At 45.1% G+C, this 17595-nt stretch overlaps 1 protein-coding gene across 1 annotated transcript in view; it reads right to left on the bottom strand.

Annotated features, from left to right (window-relative positions):
- Nucleotides 1–10003: 10003 nt before the first annotated feature.
- The window catches only part of cubn (cubilin (intrinsic factor-cobalamin receptor)), a 277880-nt gene continuing 270288 nt past the window's right edge, over nt 10004–17595 (bottom strand). Inside the window, exons 66-68 of the mRNA XM_072451238.1 lie at nt 14417–14582; nt 12330–12565; nt 10004–10122 (exon numbers count right to left, since the gene is read on the bottom strand). Coding sequence (XP_072307339.1) covers nt 10015–10122; nt 12330–12565; nt 14417–14582 — 510 coding nt within the window. The 3' untranslated portion in view covers nt 10004–10014. The remainder of the gene's footprint in view (nt 10123–12329; nt 12566–14416; nt 14583–17595) is intronic.

Below are 17595 nucleotides of genomic sequence, written 5' to 3'. Positions count from 1 at the left end.
GATAAAAAAAAAAGTTATGAATACTTCTGTAGATTCTGTAGCTCTAGGACGTTATTTTACAGTCTCATGTGACTCGAATGTGACTCGTGCTGATGTGCAGTGAATGTGACTCGTGCTGATGTGCAGTTAATGTGACTCGTGCTGATTGCAGTGAATGTGACTCGTGCTGATTGCAGTGAATGTGACTCGTGCTGATGTGCAGTGAATGTGACTCGTGCTGATGTGCAGTGAATGTGACTCGTGCTGATGTGCAGTGAATGTGACTCGTGCTGATTGCAGTGAATGTGACTCGTGCTGATGTGCAGTTAATGTGACTCGTGCTGATGTGCAGTGAATGTGACTCGTGCTGATGTGCAGTGAATGTGACTCGTGCTGATGTGCAGTGAATGTGACTCGTGCTGATTGCAGTGAATGTGACTCGTGCTGATGTGCAGTGAGTGTGACTCGTGCTGATGTGCAGTGAATGTGACTCGTGCTGATGTGCAGTGAATGTGACTCGTGCTGATGTGCAGTTAATGTGACTCGTGCTGATGTGCAGTGAATGTGACTCGTGCTGATGTGCAGTGAGTGTGACTCGTGCTGATGTGCAGTGAGTGTGACTCGTGCTGATGTGCAGTGAATGTGACTCGTGCTGATGTGCAGTTAATGTGACTCGTGCTGATGTGCAGTGAATGTGACTCGTGCTGATGTGCAGTGAATGTGACTCGTGCTGATGTGCAGTTAATGTGACTCGTGCTGATTGCAGTGAATGTGACTCGTGCTGATGTGCAGTGAGTGTGACTCGTGCTGATGTGCAGTGAATGTGACTCGTGCTGATGTGCAGTGAATGTGACTCGTGCTGATGTGCAGTGAGTGTGACTTGTGCTGATGTACAGTTAATGTGACTCGTGCTGATGTGCAGTGAATGTGACTCGTGCTGATGTGCAGTGAATGTGACTCGTGCTGATGTGCAGTGAATATGACTCGTGCTGATGTGCAGTGAATGTGACTCGTGCTGAGTGAATGTGACTCGTGCTGATGTGCAGTGAATGTGACTCGTGCTGATGTGCAGTGAATGTGACTCGTGCTGAGTGAATGTGACTCGTGCTGATGTGCAGTGAATGTGACTCGTGCTGATTGCAGTGAATGTGACTCGTGCTGATGTGCAGTGAATGTGACTCGTGCTGATTGCAGTGAATGTGACTCGTGCTGATGTGCAGTTAATGTGACTCGTGCTGATTGCAGTGAATGTGACTCGTGCTGATTGCAGTGAATGTGACTCGTGCTGATGTGCAGTGAATGTGACTCGTGCTGATGTGCAGTGAGTGTGACTCGTGCTGATGTGCAGTGAGTGTGACTCGTGCTGATGTGCAGTGAATGTGACTCGTGCTGATGTGCAGTTAATGTGACTCGTGCTGATGTGCAGTGAATGTGACTCGTGCTGATGTGCAGTGAATGTGACTCGTGCTGATGTGCAGTGAGTGTGACTCGTGCTGATGTGCAGTGAATGTGACTCGTGCTGATGTGCAGTGAATGTGACTCGTGCTGATGTGCAGTTAATGTGACTCGTGCTGATGTGCAGTGAATGTGACTCGTGCTGATGTGCAGTGAATGTGACTCGTGCTGATGTGCAGTGAATGTGACTCGTGCTGATGTGCAGTGAATGTGACTCGTGCTGAGTGAATGTGACTCGTGCTGATGTGCAGTGAATGTGACTCGTGCTGATGTGCAGTGAATGTGACTCGTGCTGATGTGCAGTGAATGTGACTCGTGCTGAGTGAATGTGACTCGTGCTGATGTGCAGTGACCTATTGCTCTGGTCTCTGTATTAGCAGATTGACCCCATAAATGTGTCCAGTCTCCCCATTACCACATGTTTAAAGAGGCCCCTGGGAACTGAGATGCACCAGAGAAATTGTGCTGGGGAAAGACAGGATCATGGGCTACGTCGTGTACATATGAGTATGTATGAGTATGTGTGTGTATATATATATATATATATATATATATATATATATATATATATTATATTAGAGGGACAACAATCTATAAACTTCAGAGCGTGTGTGTGTGTGTGTGTGTGTGTGTGTGTAACCTTTTTGGAGGTTCTGAACTCCTCCAGTTTCAGAAGCGCATTCACTGAATCCTTCTTAATTGAAAAGATAAAATATGATTTTTTCAAATTCAAAACATATATATTATATACGTATATATTTTACTGTTGCACAAAATGAACCGTGCATCAACATCACCGAGTGAAACATTTTCACACAAAAACATAATCATGAATATTGACTGCAAATCAGTGATTTCTGCAGTTGTCTTTCAGAGACGGTTCAGAAATGCACCTTCACCGTGGCAAGTGCCACTCTCATGTCATTTTCACAACAAAGTCTGTTCCTTTTCTTCATTTTTATGTCCAGCATCCTCGACAAAGGATCGCTCTCAAATATATTATATTATAGTAGTTATAGAAAAGGACAAGGGAAATGGCCCCAGAGGCTGATCTTTTGGCCCTTTTGGGGCCAGACTGGTGCCCAGTCTTAGCCCAGAAAGGAGGGCTTTGATACAGGCTCTACTGTTGGGACTCTGGCCTTGTCCTTTTGGCCCTTTTAGGTGCAGCTGGTTCCAAGACTGTCAGAGCCAAGTTAAGTTTGAATATAAGTTCGTATGGACATCTACAGTGTTTATATTTTGTTATAAATGTGTAATTTTATGTGTCTAAGATCAATAATTTGGTTGTTTAAATAAACTAAATTCATTTGATTACATTTGTTTTATTTGTAGAATTTATTTGTAGTCGTTTGCCTCCTGTTGTAAATATGTTACTGTCACTTTAAGAGATGTAGCACTCAGGGGGCGTGGCCAGGAGCGCAGGAGACATGGCGCAGAATTCAAGAGCCAAATGGTTTTCTTACCGTAGTATTCTATTTTTAACAGCTGTATTTGATTATAAATGTCACAAAACTGTGGATTCAACTTTGTTCACTATTTGTTACATCGGAGTCCCGTGGGAGTTATTTCTCATCAATTAAAGTACACAAGTACACAAAGTACACGAGTAATACCATTGGCAAAAACAAGAGCTCAGCCACACAAATACTTTGCCCAGAAAGTCTTTGATTCAGTCGAAAATTCCTGCTTCCGAAGAGTGCACACACTTTCCTGCTCGCTCCAGCTATCGCTGCTTTCCTTATTTATTTTGCTTTTTAATCAGTTTTTGTCGTCCAAACATTTTTTCTTATGACTTTTTCAAGTAAACCAAGGATTTTAAGAACATTTTTCCAGTTTTAACGACATATCTGACGCCAGCGACATGTCCGGGAGAAGAAGGGAAAAAGACTGTGAACGCTGAGGAAATATCAACAAGAAATGAATGAGCTGAAAACAGGGATATTTGTTTTGGAATCTGAAAAAGTTCTTCACGATACCATTCCTGTGTCAACCGACGGTAAAAAGAGCACACTTTTTACAAGAAAAACTGCTTCTTTCAACCAGTGACTCTGTGTCGTTTCCAAAACTGTCTAAAAACCAGAAAGACCAGGCTGTTTCTTGGATCAAACTTGGGGCAAAGCCTAAACGATACAAAGCTAACGGAAAGTCACCTAAAATACAGCTCACCAACAGATTTTTACCACTTTGAGAGACGGAATTAAATGAAAAAATGGGAGATGACGTGGCCAAAATACAGCGAGGAGGATCTGTGCCAGGAGCCAAGGTCACTCAGATTGTTTTGGTTGGAGACGGGGCGATAAGTCACGTGACGCATGAAAAGATAAACACACATTCTTTTCCAAGCGCCACTGTTTCTGAGATAACGTCACTCCTTCCAAATATTATGGCTAAGCATGGAGGAGCTAAACAGCTGATTGTGCACGTGGTGCAGTCGACATGCGGCGAGAACAGACTGAAGTTTTGAAAAGAGACTTCTTGAAGTGATTCGACATGCTTGATAAAGTGGAAATCAAAACATTCATAAGTGGACCTCTTCCAAACATCGACAGGAGGATAAACAAGTTTAGCTGCTTCAGCTGAACACATGGCTGTCCAAAGAGTGTGCACCTAGAGGTGGAGTGAGGGTGCAGAGGTGGAGTGAGGGAGCAGAGGTGGAGTGAGGGTGCAGAGGTGGAGTGAGGGTGCAGAGGTGGAGTGAGGGTGCAGAGGTGGAGTGAGGGTGCAGAGGTGGAGTGAGGGTGCTGACAGAGAACCTGCTCCACGAGACATTGGACTGGGCCTGGACAGGGTCCTGAGCAGATAGTTAGAGAAGAGAGGAAAAAGCGAATAAATCCTGCTCCATCAGCCAGAGACCGAGCCAGTGTTTCAACATCAAAAGCACCACAACCTCAGCCTCCACCAAAGGATTCATCAGCAGCCGCTCCACCACCACCAGCAAAGGATTCAGCTCCAGGTGCTCCACATTCACCTCCACCGCATCCAGCGAAGGACTCATCTGCAACAGCACCACAACAATCTTCAAAGGCCTCGGACCCATCTGTGACAGGCTCGACAACATCCCTGTCATCGCCCCTGCCTTCAGATCATCCCTGGGTCCCCCCTGCAACATCTACTCCCACTACAGATTCCTCATTCTCCTTCTCATCTCCACCCTCACCCAGGGGCCTTCTCATCTCCACCCTCACCCAGGGGCCTTCCCAGCCATTTTGAATATCTGATCAAATCAGGCATTAAGATGGCTCCACTCACGCCCAATATAGCAAGGGCTATGTCAATACTTATCAACTCTTCCCTGCACAAGCCGACTACACCAACAAAAGCCCCACCACCCATCCAACCTCACCTTTCACCTGGTATCTCCCATAGCTAGGATGCACTGGGTCTCAGCGTTGCCGGGACTTATTGTCATATTAGAAATCAAACCAACCCGGGGCCCTATGTAAAAAGAGCCCCCCCTAGTGCTATTTCTGTAGTCACATCATCACACAGATGGAAAAACAAAATGCGAGTCAGGCTGCCCAATCTGAGAAATGTGATTCATATTCCCTGTGAAAAGATAAAGCCCAGTCCCACTGAAACTAGTCTGAAACTTGCTGTGCTAAATGTCAGATCCTTATGTCACAAATCACTCTTAATTTAATAATTTTATTTCTTCTTATGATCTTGATTTTATGTTTTTAACTGAAACATGGCTTGACAAAAACACAGGAAATGTAGTTCTGATAGAATCTGCTCCACCCAACTTTAAGTTTGAATCTGAAACACGAGAAAACAAAAAAGGGGGTGGAGTCTGTGCTATCTTTAGAGATGAAATAATTACCCGCAGTTTGTCTTTTGGGGTGTTTTCATCATTTGAGTATGTATCCTTTAAAATGGAGCTAAAACGGTCTCCATCCGTTCTCTTCATTGTTTTATACAAGCCTCCCCAGCACTGCCAACGTTTTATTGATGATTTTACTGAGATGCTTTCAGTCATATGCACAGACTTTGATGGTTTGGTCATTACAGGTGATTTCAATGTGCATGTTGATAATATTTGTGACAGAAACGCTAAAGAGCTTGTCCTTGAAACCTTCAGTCTTACTCAGCATGTGAGAGGCCCCACCCACAGCAGAGTGGCCCCACCCACAGCAGAGAGGCCCCACCCACAGCAGAGGGCTCACTCTAGATCTCATAATTACAAAGGGGTAAATATTTCAAATGTCAATGTGGTCGATGCTGCTCTGTCTGATCATTTCTGTGTCTTTGACCTGTCTGTTTTTCCCAAACCACCGGTTGGTCCTGTAGCTGTTCAGAGGCTGGTCCTGCAGCTGTTCAGAGGCTGGTCCTGCAGCTGTTCAGAGGCTGGTCCTGCAACTGTTCAGCGGAGACACATAAATGATGGCACAGGTGCACTGTTAATGGAAATGATAAACTTTGTAAATGTCTCATGTTCTAATGTAAATGATTTGTTGAACTCTGTTACATCTAGTGTTTTGAATGTTCTGGATACCATCGCCCCTATGAAGGCTAAAATGGTTAAAAATAAGCAGAAGTTGCCATGGAGACATGATGATTGGGTCAGGGCACAGAAAAGGGAGTGCCGCAGGGCCGAACGGAAATGGCGCAAGTCAAAGCTCCAGGTTCAAAAAGAGATTTACAAAGAGAAGTTGAACATGTACAACCTAATCTTATGTAGAACTAGGGAAAGATATTTCTCTGAAATAATTGGAAGCTGCAGTAACAACTCGCGTGTCCTGTTTGCCACAGTAAACAGATGAACAAACCCTCCTGCTCAGCTGCCGTTAGAACTCATTTCCACATCAAGTGTAATGAGTTTGCATTATTCTTAAATGACAAAGTTCAGGGCATTAAAAATGCTATAAATCCCACGATGCAAAAAATAACCCTAAAACAACCTAGACACTAGAGCTTTGCACCTGTAACTGATAAAACTGTCCATGAGATCACCAGTCTGAGTTCATCTACAGCTGCCTCCATGTGTGGCCCTCCAGATTTCTAAAGTCTGTGCTGAACAGTTTGTTAGCACCATTGACTCACATAGTTAACATGTCGCTTCAATCTGGAACATTCCCAATGTCTTTGAAAACTGCAGTCATAAAGCCTCTCCTAAAGAAGAGCAGGGGTCAGGGGTCAGGGGGAGTGGTCATAAAGCCTCTCCTGAAGAAGAGCAGTCTTGATGCTGCAGTCCTTAGTCATGACCGGTCCATCTCTAATCTGACATTTTGGGGCAAAGTCCTTGAAAAGGTCGTTTACAACAGTCACAGATTTCCTCTTAATAAACAACTCATTTGATGTTTTTCAGTCAGGTTTTAGACCTCATCACACTGAGACTGCTGTTGTCATGGTGACTGAGACTGCTGTTGTCATGGTGACTGAGACTGCTGTTGTCATGGTGACAAATGACATCCTCCTGAACACTGACACGGGCAAAGCCTTAGAGCCTTAAAGTTAGATCTGATGCTGCTTTTGACACTGTCGATCATGGGATCCTCTTACAGAGACTAGAGGACTGGGTGGGCATCACTGGCCCCGCCCTAAACTGGTTAAGGTCCTATCTGGAAGACAGGAAGTACTTTGTTGAAATTGGTAGCTGTGTCTCAGACCACATGACCCTGACCTGTGGAGTGCTACTTGAACTTTAACACATCAAATCAATAACATCAGCAGCTTTTTACCATCTAAAAAACATTGACAAAATCAAAAATATAGTGTCTAAACCAGACTTGGAGAGACTTATCCATGTGTTTGTCTCCAGTAGATTAGACTGTAACGGCCGCTCACTGGTCTCTCCAAACGAGCTGTAAAACAGCTGCAGTACATCCAGAACGCTGCTGCTCGGGTCCTGACCAGAACCAGGAAGTACCATCACATTAGTCCTGTTCTCAGGGGCCGGCCTCTTGCTGGTGCCAGAGTCAGGACTAAACATGGACCGGCCTCCTGCTGGTGCCAGAGTCAGGACTAAACATGGACCGGCCTCCTGCTGGTGCCAGAGTCAGGACTAAACATGGACCGGCCTCCTGCTGGTGCCAGAGTCAGGACTAAACATGGACCGGCCTCCTGCTGGTGCCAGAGTCAGGACTAAACATGGACCGGCCTCCTGCTGGTGCCAGAGTCAGGACTAAACATGGACCGGCCTCCTGCTGGTGCCAGAGTCAGGACTAAACATGGACCGGCCTCCTGCTGGTGCCAGAGTCAGGACTAAACATGGACCAGCCTCCTGCTGGTGCCAGAGTCAGGACTAAACATGGAGAATCTGTGTTTCAGTTTTATGCAGCTAAAATCTGGAACATTCTTCCTGAAGATGTGAGACAGGCTTCTACTCTGACAATGTTCAAATCTAAGCTAAAAACGGTTTTGTTCAGCTGCGCATAAAGGATTTTTCTTTGCACTCTTCTCTTTTGTTTGTGATTTCATTAGTTTAGACAATCAGTTGGATTGATTTAAAAGGAGTTGGACTCCAAAAACACGATACCCTTTGTGGAAGGTGTTTTTTTATAAAAAAATTATTTAGTTAATTTTATTGTATTTCTGTTTCTGTAATTTCTTTGTGATTTGAATGCATTTTTCCTGTTGTGTGAAGCACTTTGAATTGCCCTGTGTATGAAATGTGCTCTACAAATAAACTTGCCTTGCCTTAAAATATGAAGAAAGAAATCACAGGACGTACATCACGACAGTCACAAGTCGACTACTGAGCACCAAATTCCCTGCAGCACAGGCAGGACAAGCGGGGCGTGTCCAAGCGGGGCGTGTCCAAGCGGGGCGTGTCACCAGTCATATGAGTCTGATGTGTGACTTGACCTCCGCCGAACCCCTGGGGTTCCATTGAACCCAGGTTAAGAATCACTGCATTAGAACATGAGACATTTTCAAAGTTTATCATTTCCATAAACAGTGCACCTGTGCCATCATTTATGTGTCTCCTCTGAACAACTGCAGGACCAGCCTCTGAACAGCTGCAGGACCAGCCTCTGAACAGCTGCAGGACTAGCCTCTGAACAGCTGCAGGACCAGCCTCTGAACAGCTGCAGGACCAGCCTCTGAACAGCTGCAGGACCAGCCTCTGAACAGCTGCAGGACCAGCCTCTGAACAACTGCAGGACCAGCCTCTGAACAGCTGCAGGACCAGCCTCTGAACAGCTGCAGGACCAGCCTCTGAACAACTGCAGGACCAGCCTCTGAACAGCTGCAGGACCAGCCTCTGAACAGCTGCAGGACCAGCCTCTGAACAGCTGCAGGACCAGCTTCTGAACAGCTGCAGGACCAGCTTCTGAACAACTGCAGAACCAGCCTCTGAACAGCTGCAGGACCAGCCTCTGACCAGCTGCAGGACCAGCCTCTGAACAGCTGCAGGACCAGCTTCTGAGCAGCTGCAGGACCAGCCTCTGAACAGCTGCAGGACCAGCCTCTGAACAGCTGCAGGACCAGTTGAGTTGGGCTCTGTAGTTCACCGCTCTGACCTCAGCTCTCAATGACGCCACGTTATGCATTTCACGCAAAATAAAGGCCACCTGTTGTAAAGTTATGTCCTCTTCTTCCTGGAGAGTCCACAGCGAGGATGGCGCTCGGCTCAGCAGCAGGGGGACGGCTTTCGGGAGAGCTGGGCCTGTTAGCCATGTTAGCCTAGTTAGCTTGTGAGGCAGTATGTTTGAGGCTACGGTCCAGCTCTGTTTGTTTATGTGGGTGAAAATTGTGATTTTTTTATTGGGCAAATGTTGGCAGCAGTGGAGCAAATGTCTCTGATGTCAGAGGCGGGAGGCCACTTTAATCACACATATTCTCTATCCAAACATAAAAGGTTTGGAAATAATCATTTGACATTAATACATATGGAACCTACTAACCATTGTATTTAAAATATATTTGTAACACTATGTTTGTGTCACACATTTTGGAACCCAAATTTACCAAAGTGGAAATGGGAAAAACTTGAGCTCCACAAAAATTGGGAAATAGCTTTAGTAATATAATGATAAGATAATAAAGAGGTCATGCCTTGGTTAAAGTGACACTGTGGAACTTTCTGGAGTCACCTGCATGAGTCTATGGAAACATACTTCAGAATATTCTCCATGGAGGTAGTTTGATACTGTGGAATATTACAGCCAAAGGAACATGTCCATGGAAAAAGCAGGCCAAGGACGAGTCAGGTTTGTGGAGATGCAAGCCTGCTCATATGTTTTATTGTAAGTGAAACAAAACCATCCACAATATGCCTTTATTTGGGATAAAGAGTTACGCAGTCGGGCCTTATTTTAGAAAGTGATTATGTTGATTGATTTATAGTAGCAAAAGGTTCAGTTGTGGTCATCTGGAAAACAGTGTCCGGACCCTCCTGGACAAATGAGGTACTACAGTGACTGGTTTCAAAGTATTTATTTAAATCATGAGAACATAACAATACAACTCAATTTGTATTCAGTACTTTATGCTTTACACATGTACAAAATAATATACAAGCATTTATATGAATAAAACATGATAGCTTCGGATTAGAATCACATTTTATACAAATGTATGATTACTTATTATCACAAAATAAAACAAGTCTGTGAATCATAGTGCGAGTGTCATGGTTCAGCTGCTCCAGGTGAGTCTGAACCCTGAAGGCAGCACCGCAGACTGGGCCTCCAACACCACGAAGACCCGGTGAGACGAGGACGTGTACGGAGCAATGTTTGTCTCCTGCAACACATCACCACAGAGACACCACAGAGACACCACGGAGACACCACAGAGACCACAGAGACACCACAGAGACACCACAGAGACACCACGGAGACACCACAGAGACCACAGAGACACCACAGAGACACCACAGAGACACCACAGAGACACCACAGAGACACCACGGAGACACCACAGAGACACACACACAGTATCAGTTCACTGTCCCACTGATGAAACCACACAAATCAAACCAGCAGAGACCAGCAGAGACCAGCAGAGGGCAGCAGAGGGCAGCAGAGACCAGCAGAGACCAGCAGAGGGCAGCAGAGGGCAGCAGAGGGCAGCAGAGACCAGCAGAGGGCAGCAGAGGGCAGCAGAGACCAGCAGAGACCAGCAGCAGAGACCAGCAGAGACCAGCAGAGGGCAGCAGAGACCAGCAGAGACCAGCAGAGGGCAGCAGAGACCAGCAGAGACCAGCAGAGGGCAGCAGAGGGCAGCAGAGACCAGCAGAGACCAGCAGAGGGCAGCAGAGGGCAGCAGAGACCAGCAGAGACCAGCAGAGACCAGCAGAGGGCAGCAGAGACCAGCAGAGGGCAGCAGAGACCAGCAGAGGGCAGCAGAGGGCAGCAGAGACCAGCAGAGGGCAGCAGAGACCAGCAGAGGGCAGCAGACCACTCATACCAGACTCATCCTTTGTAGAATGGAGGTGACTGGACCCTAAGACTCTTTATATTTAACAGACTTCACATTGTAATGGCAGAAAATGGGTCATGTCATGTCATTCTAATGTTGTTTTAGGCCATGACATGTCACGGAATTAATATCTTTGTTGTTCTCCTGTGTGCAGATGGGATAAGAATATGAGGTCCTGATTATACTGAATATCTACTGTCCGGCGCCTCTTAATCATCAATTAATGCGTCAGGACCGGATTCAGTGTGGAAATGGTCTTTGATTAAACCTCTGAAGAGATGGAACCGTCACAGACGTGATAGTCTGGTCTATCTCTTTTTGAGCTGATTTGGGTTGTGATTATGTTATGTTTGTTACCACCTATAAAAGGTGTACTTTGTAAATTGTAAAGTTAGGTAGGGACAGAACGAACTTGTCTTAGGGAAAGTGAGGGTGTTTATCCACTGTGCACGTGAATAAACTTCCACCTTTTGAGAGAGACCGAGAGACTCTGTTTCTGCTTCAAGTTATTGCCTGGTTACTCTTTACTTGATCATTGTTTACAGGAAACTGCCGTAACAACATCAAAAGACTTTTCTAATAATAATATAAGCAGAAGACACATTTCCCAGGGAGAATTGTTTAATTGCATTGTATCATTTTATCACGTGATCTTGTGTTTTCTGTAGTATTTTGTATTTGACAAGATTCCAATGACAAATAATGTCACTTTACGCTTCCATATTCTCCATGTTTATGATTCATGTTGTGTTCCTGCTGCACAAGAGTTGGACTGAGGACCAGCTCCGCTCCATCCCGGCTCTATCTCTAGTCTAGCTCTAACTCTATCTCTAGTCTAGCTCTAACTCTAGCTCTAGTCTAGCTCTAACGACCAATATATTCATTGTGCAATGTCCCAACTAAATAAATAAATAATAGCTCTAGCCCTAAGTCTAGCTCTATCTCTGCTCTAGCTCTAGCTTTAGCTTTAGCTTTAGCTTTAGCTTTAGCTCTAGCTCTGCTCTAACTCCAGCTCTATCTCTGCTCTAGCTCTAAGTCCGCTCTAGCTCTAGCTTTAGCTTTAGCTTTAGCTCTAGCTCTGCTCTAACTCTAGCTCTATCTCTGCTCTAGCTCTAAGTCCGCTCTAGCTCTAGTTCTAGCTTTAGCTTTAGCTCTAGCTCTGCTCTAGCTCTAGTTCTAGCTCCGCTCTAGCTTTAACTCTAGCCCTAGCTCTGCTATAGCTCTTGCTCAAGCTCTTCCTCTTCTCTAGCTCTGCTCTAACACTGCTCTACTTCTTGTTCTGCTCTAAAACCAGGATAGAGTTGAGTTTTCCTCTAGCCGACATATGACTAACTAATCCCATGCACACTTTTGTCATCATGTGGTGGCGGAGCTAGCCAGAAATGCCTTTTTCATCTTATTTCATCTTCCGAGTGATCATGCTTTGATGTGATCACTCCCAGAATAGCCAGTGCTACCCAAGCCTGGATTGGAAAGTAAAACAAAAAAAGAAAAGAAAAGTGTGTGGGCTTGAGTTATTGAAACCTCACCGTTCCACAATGCGCTCCGACCAGAGGAGAAGAGACATCCGGACCGTCATACAGCTTCAGGTAGTTCCTCTCACAAGAGCCCTCGTCATCTATACTGATCTGGGCAAAGGTGACTGTGACAACCCGGCCTCTTGGGGCGCTCACGGCCCACTCACAGTGGGTGCCGTTGGGGTAGGTGCCTGGGAAGTTGGGACTGGCGAAGGAACCATGGTCTCCATAGAGCGTGCCGCCGCATCCTGGAGACACAAGCCATCAACAGGAGGAGATGGTGGAGATGCTGTCAGTCAAACCACTTACACTTCAGTTTCAGTCTCTAAAGTATATGCCTGTTCAAGTCCTGGTTCAATCCCTCAAAGACAATAACTCTGATAAACATAATAATCAAATTTCCCACAAACGTAATTTGTCGGGATTTATTACACTTGTGGTTTGAACATGTCCCACAAATGTAATAACTTCGCATTCCCACTTGCTGAATAAAGACATTTAGGGCTAAAGTCATTTTTAGCATTGTGCATTTTAGATTAACTTTTGACAGTTATTTTAAGACTAATCTGCAGCCACGCGGGCCCCTGAGCACATGCACCGCCCTGTAAGGCTCAGGGACAAGTCCTAATGGTTTTTCAGTCATCTCCCATAGGTGCAAAGTATTTACATTTTTGAAGGGGCACCACCAGGTCATTTTTCAAAATATATTGATATTTTTAAGCTGACTTAATTTTTTTTCCCTGACGTTGAATTTTACCGTGATTAACAACTCACCACTTTTTTCAATAATAATCACTGGAGTCCAGTGATTTTTTACTCATTATGCCATGTCACAAATAAACCCTTTTTTCACTAGTCACTAACAATGATTATTGTAACCCTTTGACTGATTTATTTAGTTCATGCATCAATCTAGTCATTCTACCAAATATATTAAAAATAAATGTGAAAGAGAAGATCCCAATGGAGCACCACAGAATCACACACTTTTCAACATTCTCTGTAGAACTTAAAAAGTAGTTTTGGAACAATCAAACAACTACTCGATTAATCACAAGAATAATTGCAGACTCATCGATGAGCAGCTGGTTAGCTGCAGCGCTTCAGCTGTTGAACTGTGGGTCAAACGCTCGGGTTTGATCTAATATGGCTACAATTCTTTTTTTACTTTCATACTTTGACGTTTTTTTAATTGTCCGGGCTCACATTGGCCACATGTCATTTGTTGTTTGAGGTGGCACTTCTGAGCCATGTTTCAACTTCACTCAAAATGAGAGCTCACAGAGTTCTAACTTCTGCATGTGGCACGTGCAGGGTCATGATTTTTGTGATTTCCCATCAGGCCCCAGACACAATTTTAATTAGTCCCTCACCAGGACGATCCAATCTGCCCTAATCATATTAATATTATCATCATGACGGTTTATTACATTACATTTGATCATGAGGAGTTATTACATATGTGGGGCTCACATGTACCAAATACGGATTATTCTTACAAGCCAAAAACTATAATGTTGGCTGCTGTGATTGGCTAAAACTCCTCCTCTTCCCGAACAATTTCAACGGGAGCCATTCCAGATGGATATTGCGGATTGGCTGTAATAGCAATCTGGCTTCTGTCAAGTTATGAGACCGCTGTTGTTGAATAAAGAGCTGTGCTACACGTGAACGCTGTATGATTTATGAAACAACATGAACCACCTTCAACGGGACATGAGGAGATGGTTAGAAATGTCATGAGCTTCTTCTGCTAAAGGAGCTATGAAAGGAAGCATCATGTCTCATGACCTTACTCCTTCCCAACTTCACTGAACAATGCGATGGTTGATGATCAGGTCAAGGAGAAGGACAAGCCGCTTCCTAAGCTTATATAAAGTTGGTTGATAGGACAAAGAATTTTTAATACCTACTTACTCGAGTAAATCAGGTACAACAGCTTTAAAGTTTTAAAGTAATGTTTACTTGCCACTGTTGACACTGGACATCTCATAATGTTTGCACCTCTGATCAAGTACGTCAAATAAAACGTATGTATCTATATCTATATCCATGTCAAGAGGTCGGTGAAAATCTGGATGAAAAGATGAGGTGCTGACCATGGGGCGAGGAGGTCCAGGTGGCCTCGAAGCCGTCCAGCGCCTGGGAGTAGTCGGACTTGAAGCGCAGGTACAGCTGGTTGGACTGAGGGAAGATGGGGCTGGGCACGGTGCTGCCGCAGAACTTTCCCAGGAGCGGAGCGTCTGCAGTGCTGCCGTTACGCGCCTGAAACCACAGGACACTTTCAACAGGAGGTCAGAGGTCAGTGCAGTTGAACTGCACTGACCTCTGACCTCTGACCTCTGACCTCTGTGGGAGAGCCAGTCCCAATGACGTGGGACAATGTCAAAATGCAACTATGTTATCATGGTTTATGGCTAATATCTAATAACAATAAAATAACACCGTCTTGGAATTATACTACACTTTTCATGTTTTTTTTCAAGCCTTTAACTTCATTTAATTATTATTATATATTTTGAAATTTTTATTAGACATTGTTGTGGAAAAAATCTCTCAATAAAAACAATAGAACAGTTGTCTTTTCTCATTGGTGAATGGTTTAATCCAGTGTACAATCTGAGTGAATCTGTCTCTGATCCAAGCGTATCTGTCCCTCTCTTGTCTCAAGTCCTGACCCAGTGATTCTTTATATACTTTTACACTTGAACAGATGGTCACATGACCCACATCGCAGGGAAAGTTACAGGCTCTTAGACAGGTCCAGGTACAAGAGCAAAGGAACAGAGGGGATTGGTTACATTTACTTTCTGACCGCCTGACACCTTAAGAAGACAATCTTCTCTCTCGAAAAGAAAGATGGAAAGTTACTGACTCTGAAACAAATGGTAAGTAGAACAAAATAACAGTGGTATCTGATTGCATTCACATCCTGGCCGTTTGACGCTTACAAAGAGGACAATGCTCTGACCATCCATCCAACCATTTTCTACCGCTTGTTCCCTTTTGGGGTCGCGGGTGACTTCGGGCCTTAGGCGGGGTACACCCTGGACAGTGGCCAACTTGTCGCAGGGTCAACACAGAGACATAGACATTACAGACAGTTCACTCTCACATTCATTCACTAGGGCCAATTTAGAGTCACCAATGTTGCCTAACACATGCATGTCTTTGGACGGTGGGAGGAGCCGGAGAACCCGGAGAGAACCCACGGTAACACGGGAAGAACATGCAAACTCCACCCATAGAGATCATGTGATGTTGGTCTGGTCCGGGAATCGCACCCATGATCTCCTTCTTGGGAGGCAAGAGTGCTAACCGCCTTTGCCACCGTGCACCCCTGCTCTGACCAGAAGATGTTAAATCACAAGATCTCGTCCTGGACCCCTGGACTCTTTCTCTGGAATAGAGAGCGAGTCTTTGGTCAGGACACATCAGGGTACCTGCTTGTGAGAGCATGGGAGGCCATTTTACATATATCTGTTGTGCCTGGTATTTTCTTCCACACGTTACAGTGCTACATGGAAGGGGGATGAGACTGGAGAAGGACAGGGTGCAAATTGTCTGACCCGGATTCAAATTGACAATGATTAACACTTGGTCTGCGACATAATCTCATCATAATCTCAGACATTTTCAAAGTTTATCATTTCCATAAACAGTGCACCTGTGCCATCATTTATGTGTCTCCTCTGAACAACTGCAGGACCAGCCTCTGAACAGCTGCAGGACCAGCCTCTGAACAGCTGCAGGACCAGCCTCTGAACAGCTGCAGGACCAGCCTCTGAACAACTGCAGGACCAGCCTCTGAACAACTGCAGGACCAGCCTCTGAACAGCTGCAGGACCAACCGGTGGTTTGGGAAAAACAGACAGGTCAAAGACACAGAAATGATCAAACAGAGCAGCATCGACCACATTGACATTTGAAATATTTACCCCCTTTGTAATGATGAGATCTAGAGTGTGCCCTCTGCTGTCCAGTGTGTTTGATTTGTGTGTGTTTGATCTGTGAGTGTGTGTGTGATCTGTGTGTGTGATATGTGAGTTTGATCTGACAGTACATCATTGGAAACGACCATATAGAAGCTAAGGTTCTGTGTTGGTATCCAAGATGGCGTCGCTGAAGGCTGCCTCTGCATTTTGGTGATCTTTGTTTTGTCTGTTTTGGTTCATAAACAGGAGGTAAACAGACTATTCCGCAAATACAACCCTCTAAAAGCTGCTGGACCAGACGGTGTCACTCCTGCCACCTTAAGACACTGCGCAGGTGAGGTGGCCCCTGTCTTCACTGGCATTTTTAACACCTCCTGGAGTCATGCCATGTCCCAGCTTCAAGTCGTCCATCATTGTCCCTGTCCCCAAGAAGCCCCAGATCACTGGACTTAATGACTACAGACCTGTGGCTCTGACGTCTGGAGTCATGAAGTCATTTGAGCACCTGGTACAGAGACTACAGCGCCCTCTGCTGAGAAGGTGGTCGGCTGCAGACTTCCATCTCTGCAGGACCTGTACGTCTCCAGGACTCTGGGACGAGCAGGTCGGATCACTGCTGACCCTTCTCACCCTGGACATGGACTATTTGAGCCACTCCACTATCTGCACAACTGTAAATCTGGGTACATTTTAAGCCTTATCTTTATTAGGCCCGAGCGCCACAAGCTGGCGAGAGGCCCACTAGTTCTGTAAGGCCGTGCGAAGCACGGCTGCGAAAGTCGACGAAGCGCTCGCCCACTTCCAAACACTCACTAACGCACTCCTTCACTCACGCACGCCCCGTGCAGACTAATTAGTAGTAGGAAAATGGAACATTACCGTTGTAAACGGGCGAAGCCCGTGACAAAAGTGCGCACTAAACGAGCGCTTTACATTGGGATGACGAACGCGGTCTTCATCCCCATATAAAGCACTCATTTGCACTAAGTAGCTCACGAATACGTTCCCCATCTCTTGCATGTTCCGTTCATATAAACATGTAATGCAAAAATTGGACATTATTACTGTATAGAGGGCCAAAAACACAAAGTGGGCGGAGCCCACTCAAAATTAACGAAAGTACCCGTCAGTGACCAGGGACCCACACCATGAGGTAGGAAAGCGCGAGTGCTTTCCGAAAATGTATAGTTTATGATATTTGAAAAATGGGAAACATTGTTTTTGCATCGGAATATTCTTCTTCTTCTTCTTCTTCTTCTTCTTCTTCTTCTTCTTCTTCTTCTTCTTCTTCTTCTTCTTCTTCTTCTTCTTCTTCTTCTTCTTCTTCTTCTTCTTCTTCTTCT

Source organism: Eucyclogobius newberryi, unplaced genomic scaffold, assembly GCF_026437365.1.
Source record: "Eucyclogobius newberryi isolate DKJ021-1_F unplaced genomic scaffold, fEucNew1.0.hap1 SCAF_18, whole genome shotgun sequence".
Taxonomy (NCBI): domain Eukaryota; kingdom Metazoa; phylum Chordata; class Actinopteri; order Gobiiformes; family Gobiidae; genus Eucyclogobius; species Eucyclogobius newberryi.
This window is presented reverse-complemented; position numbering and strand designations above follow the sequence as displayed.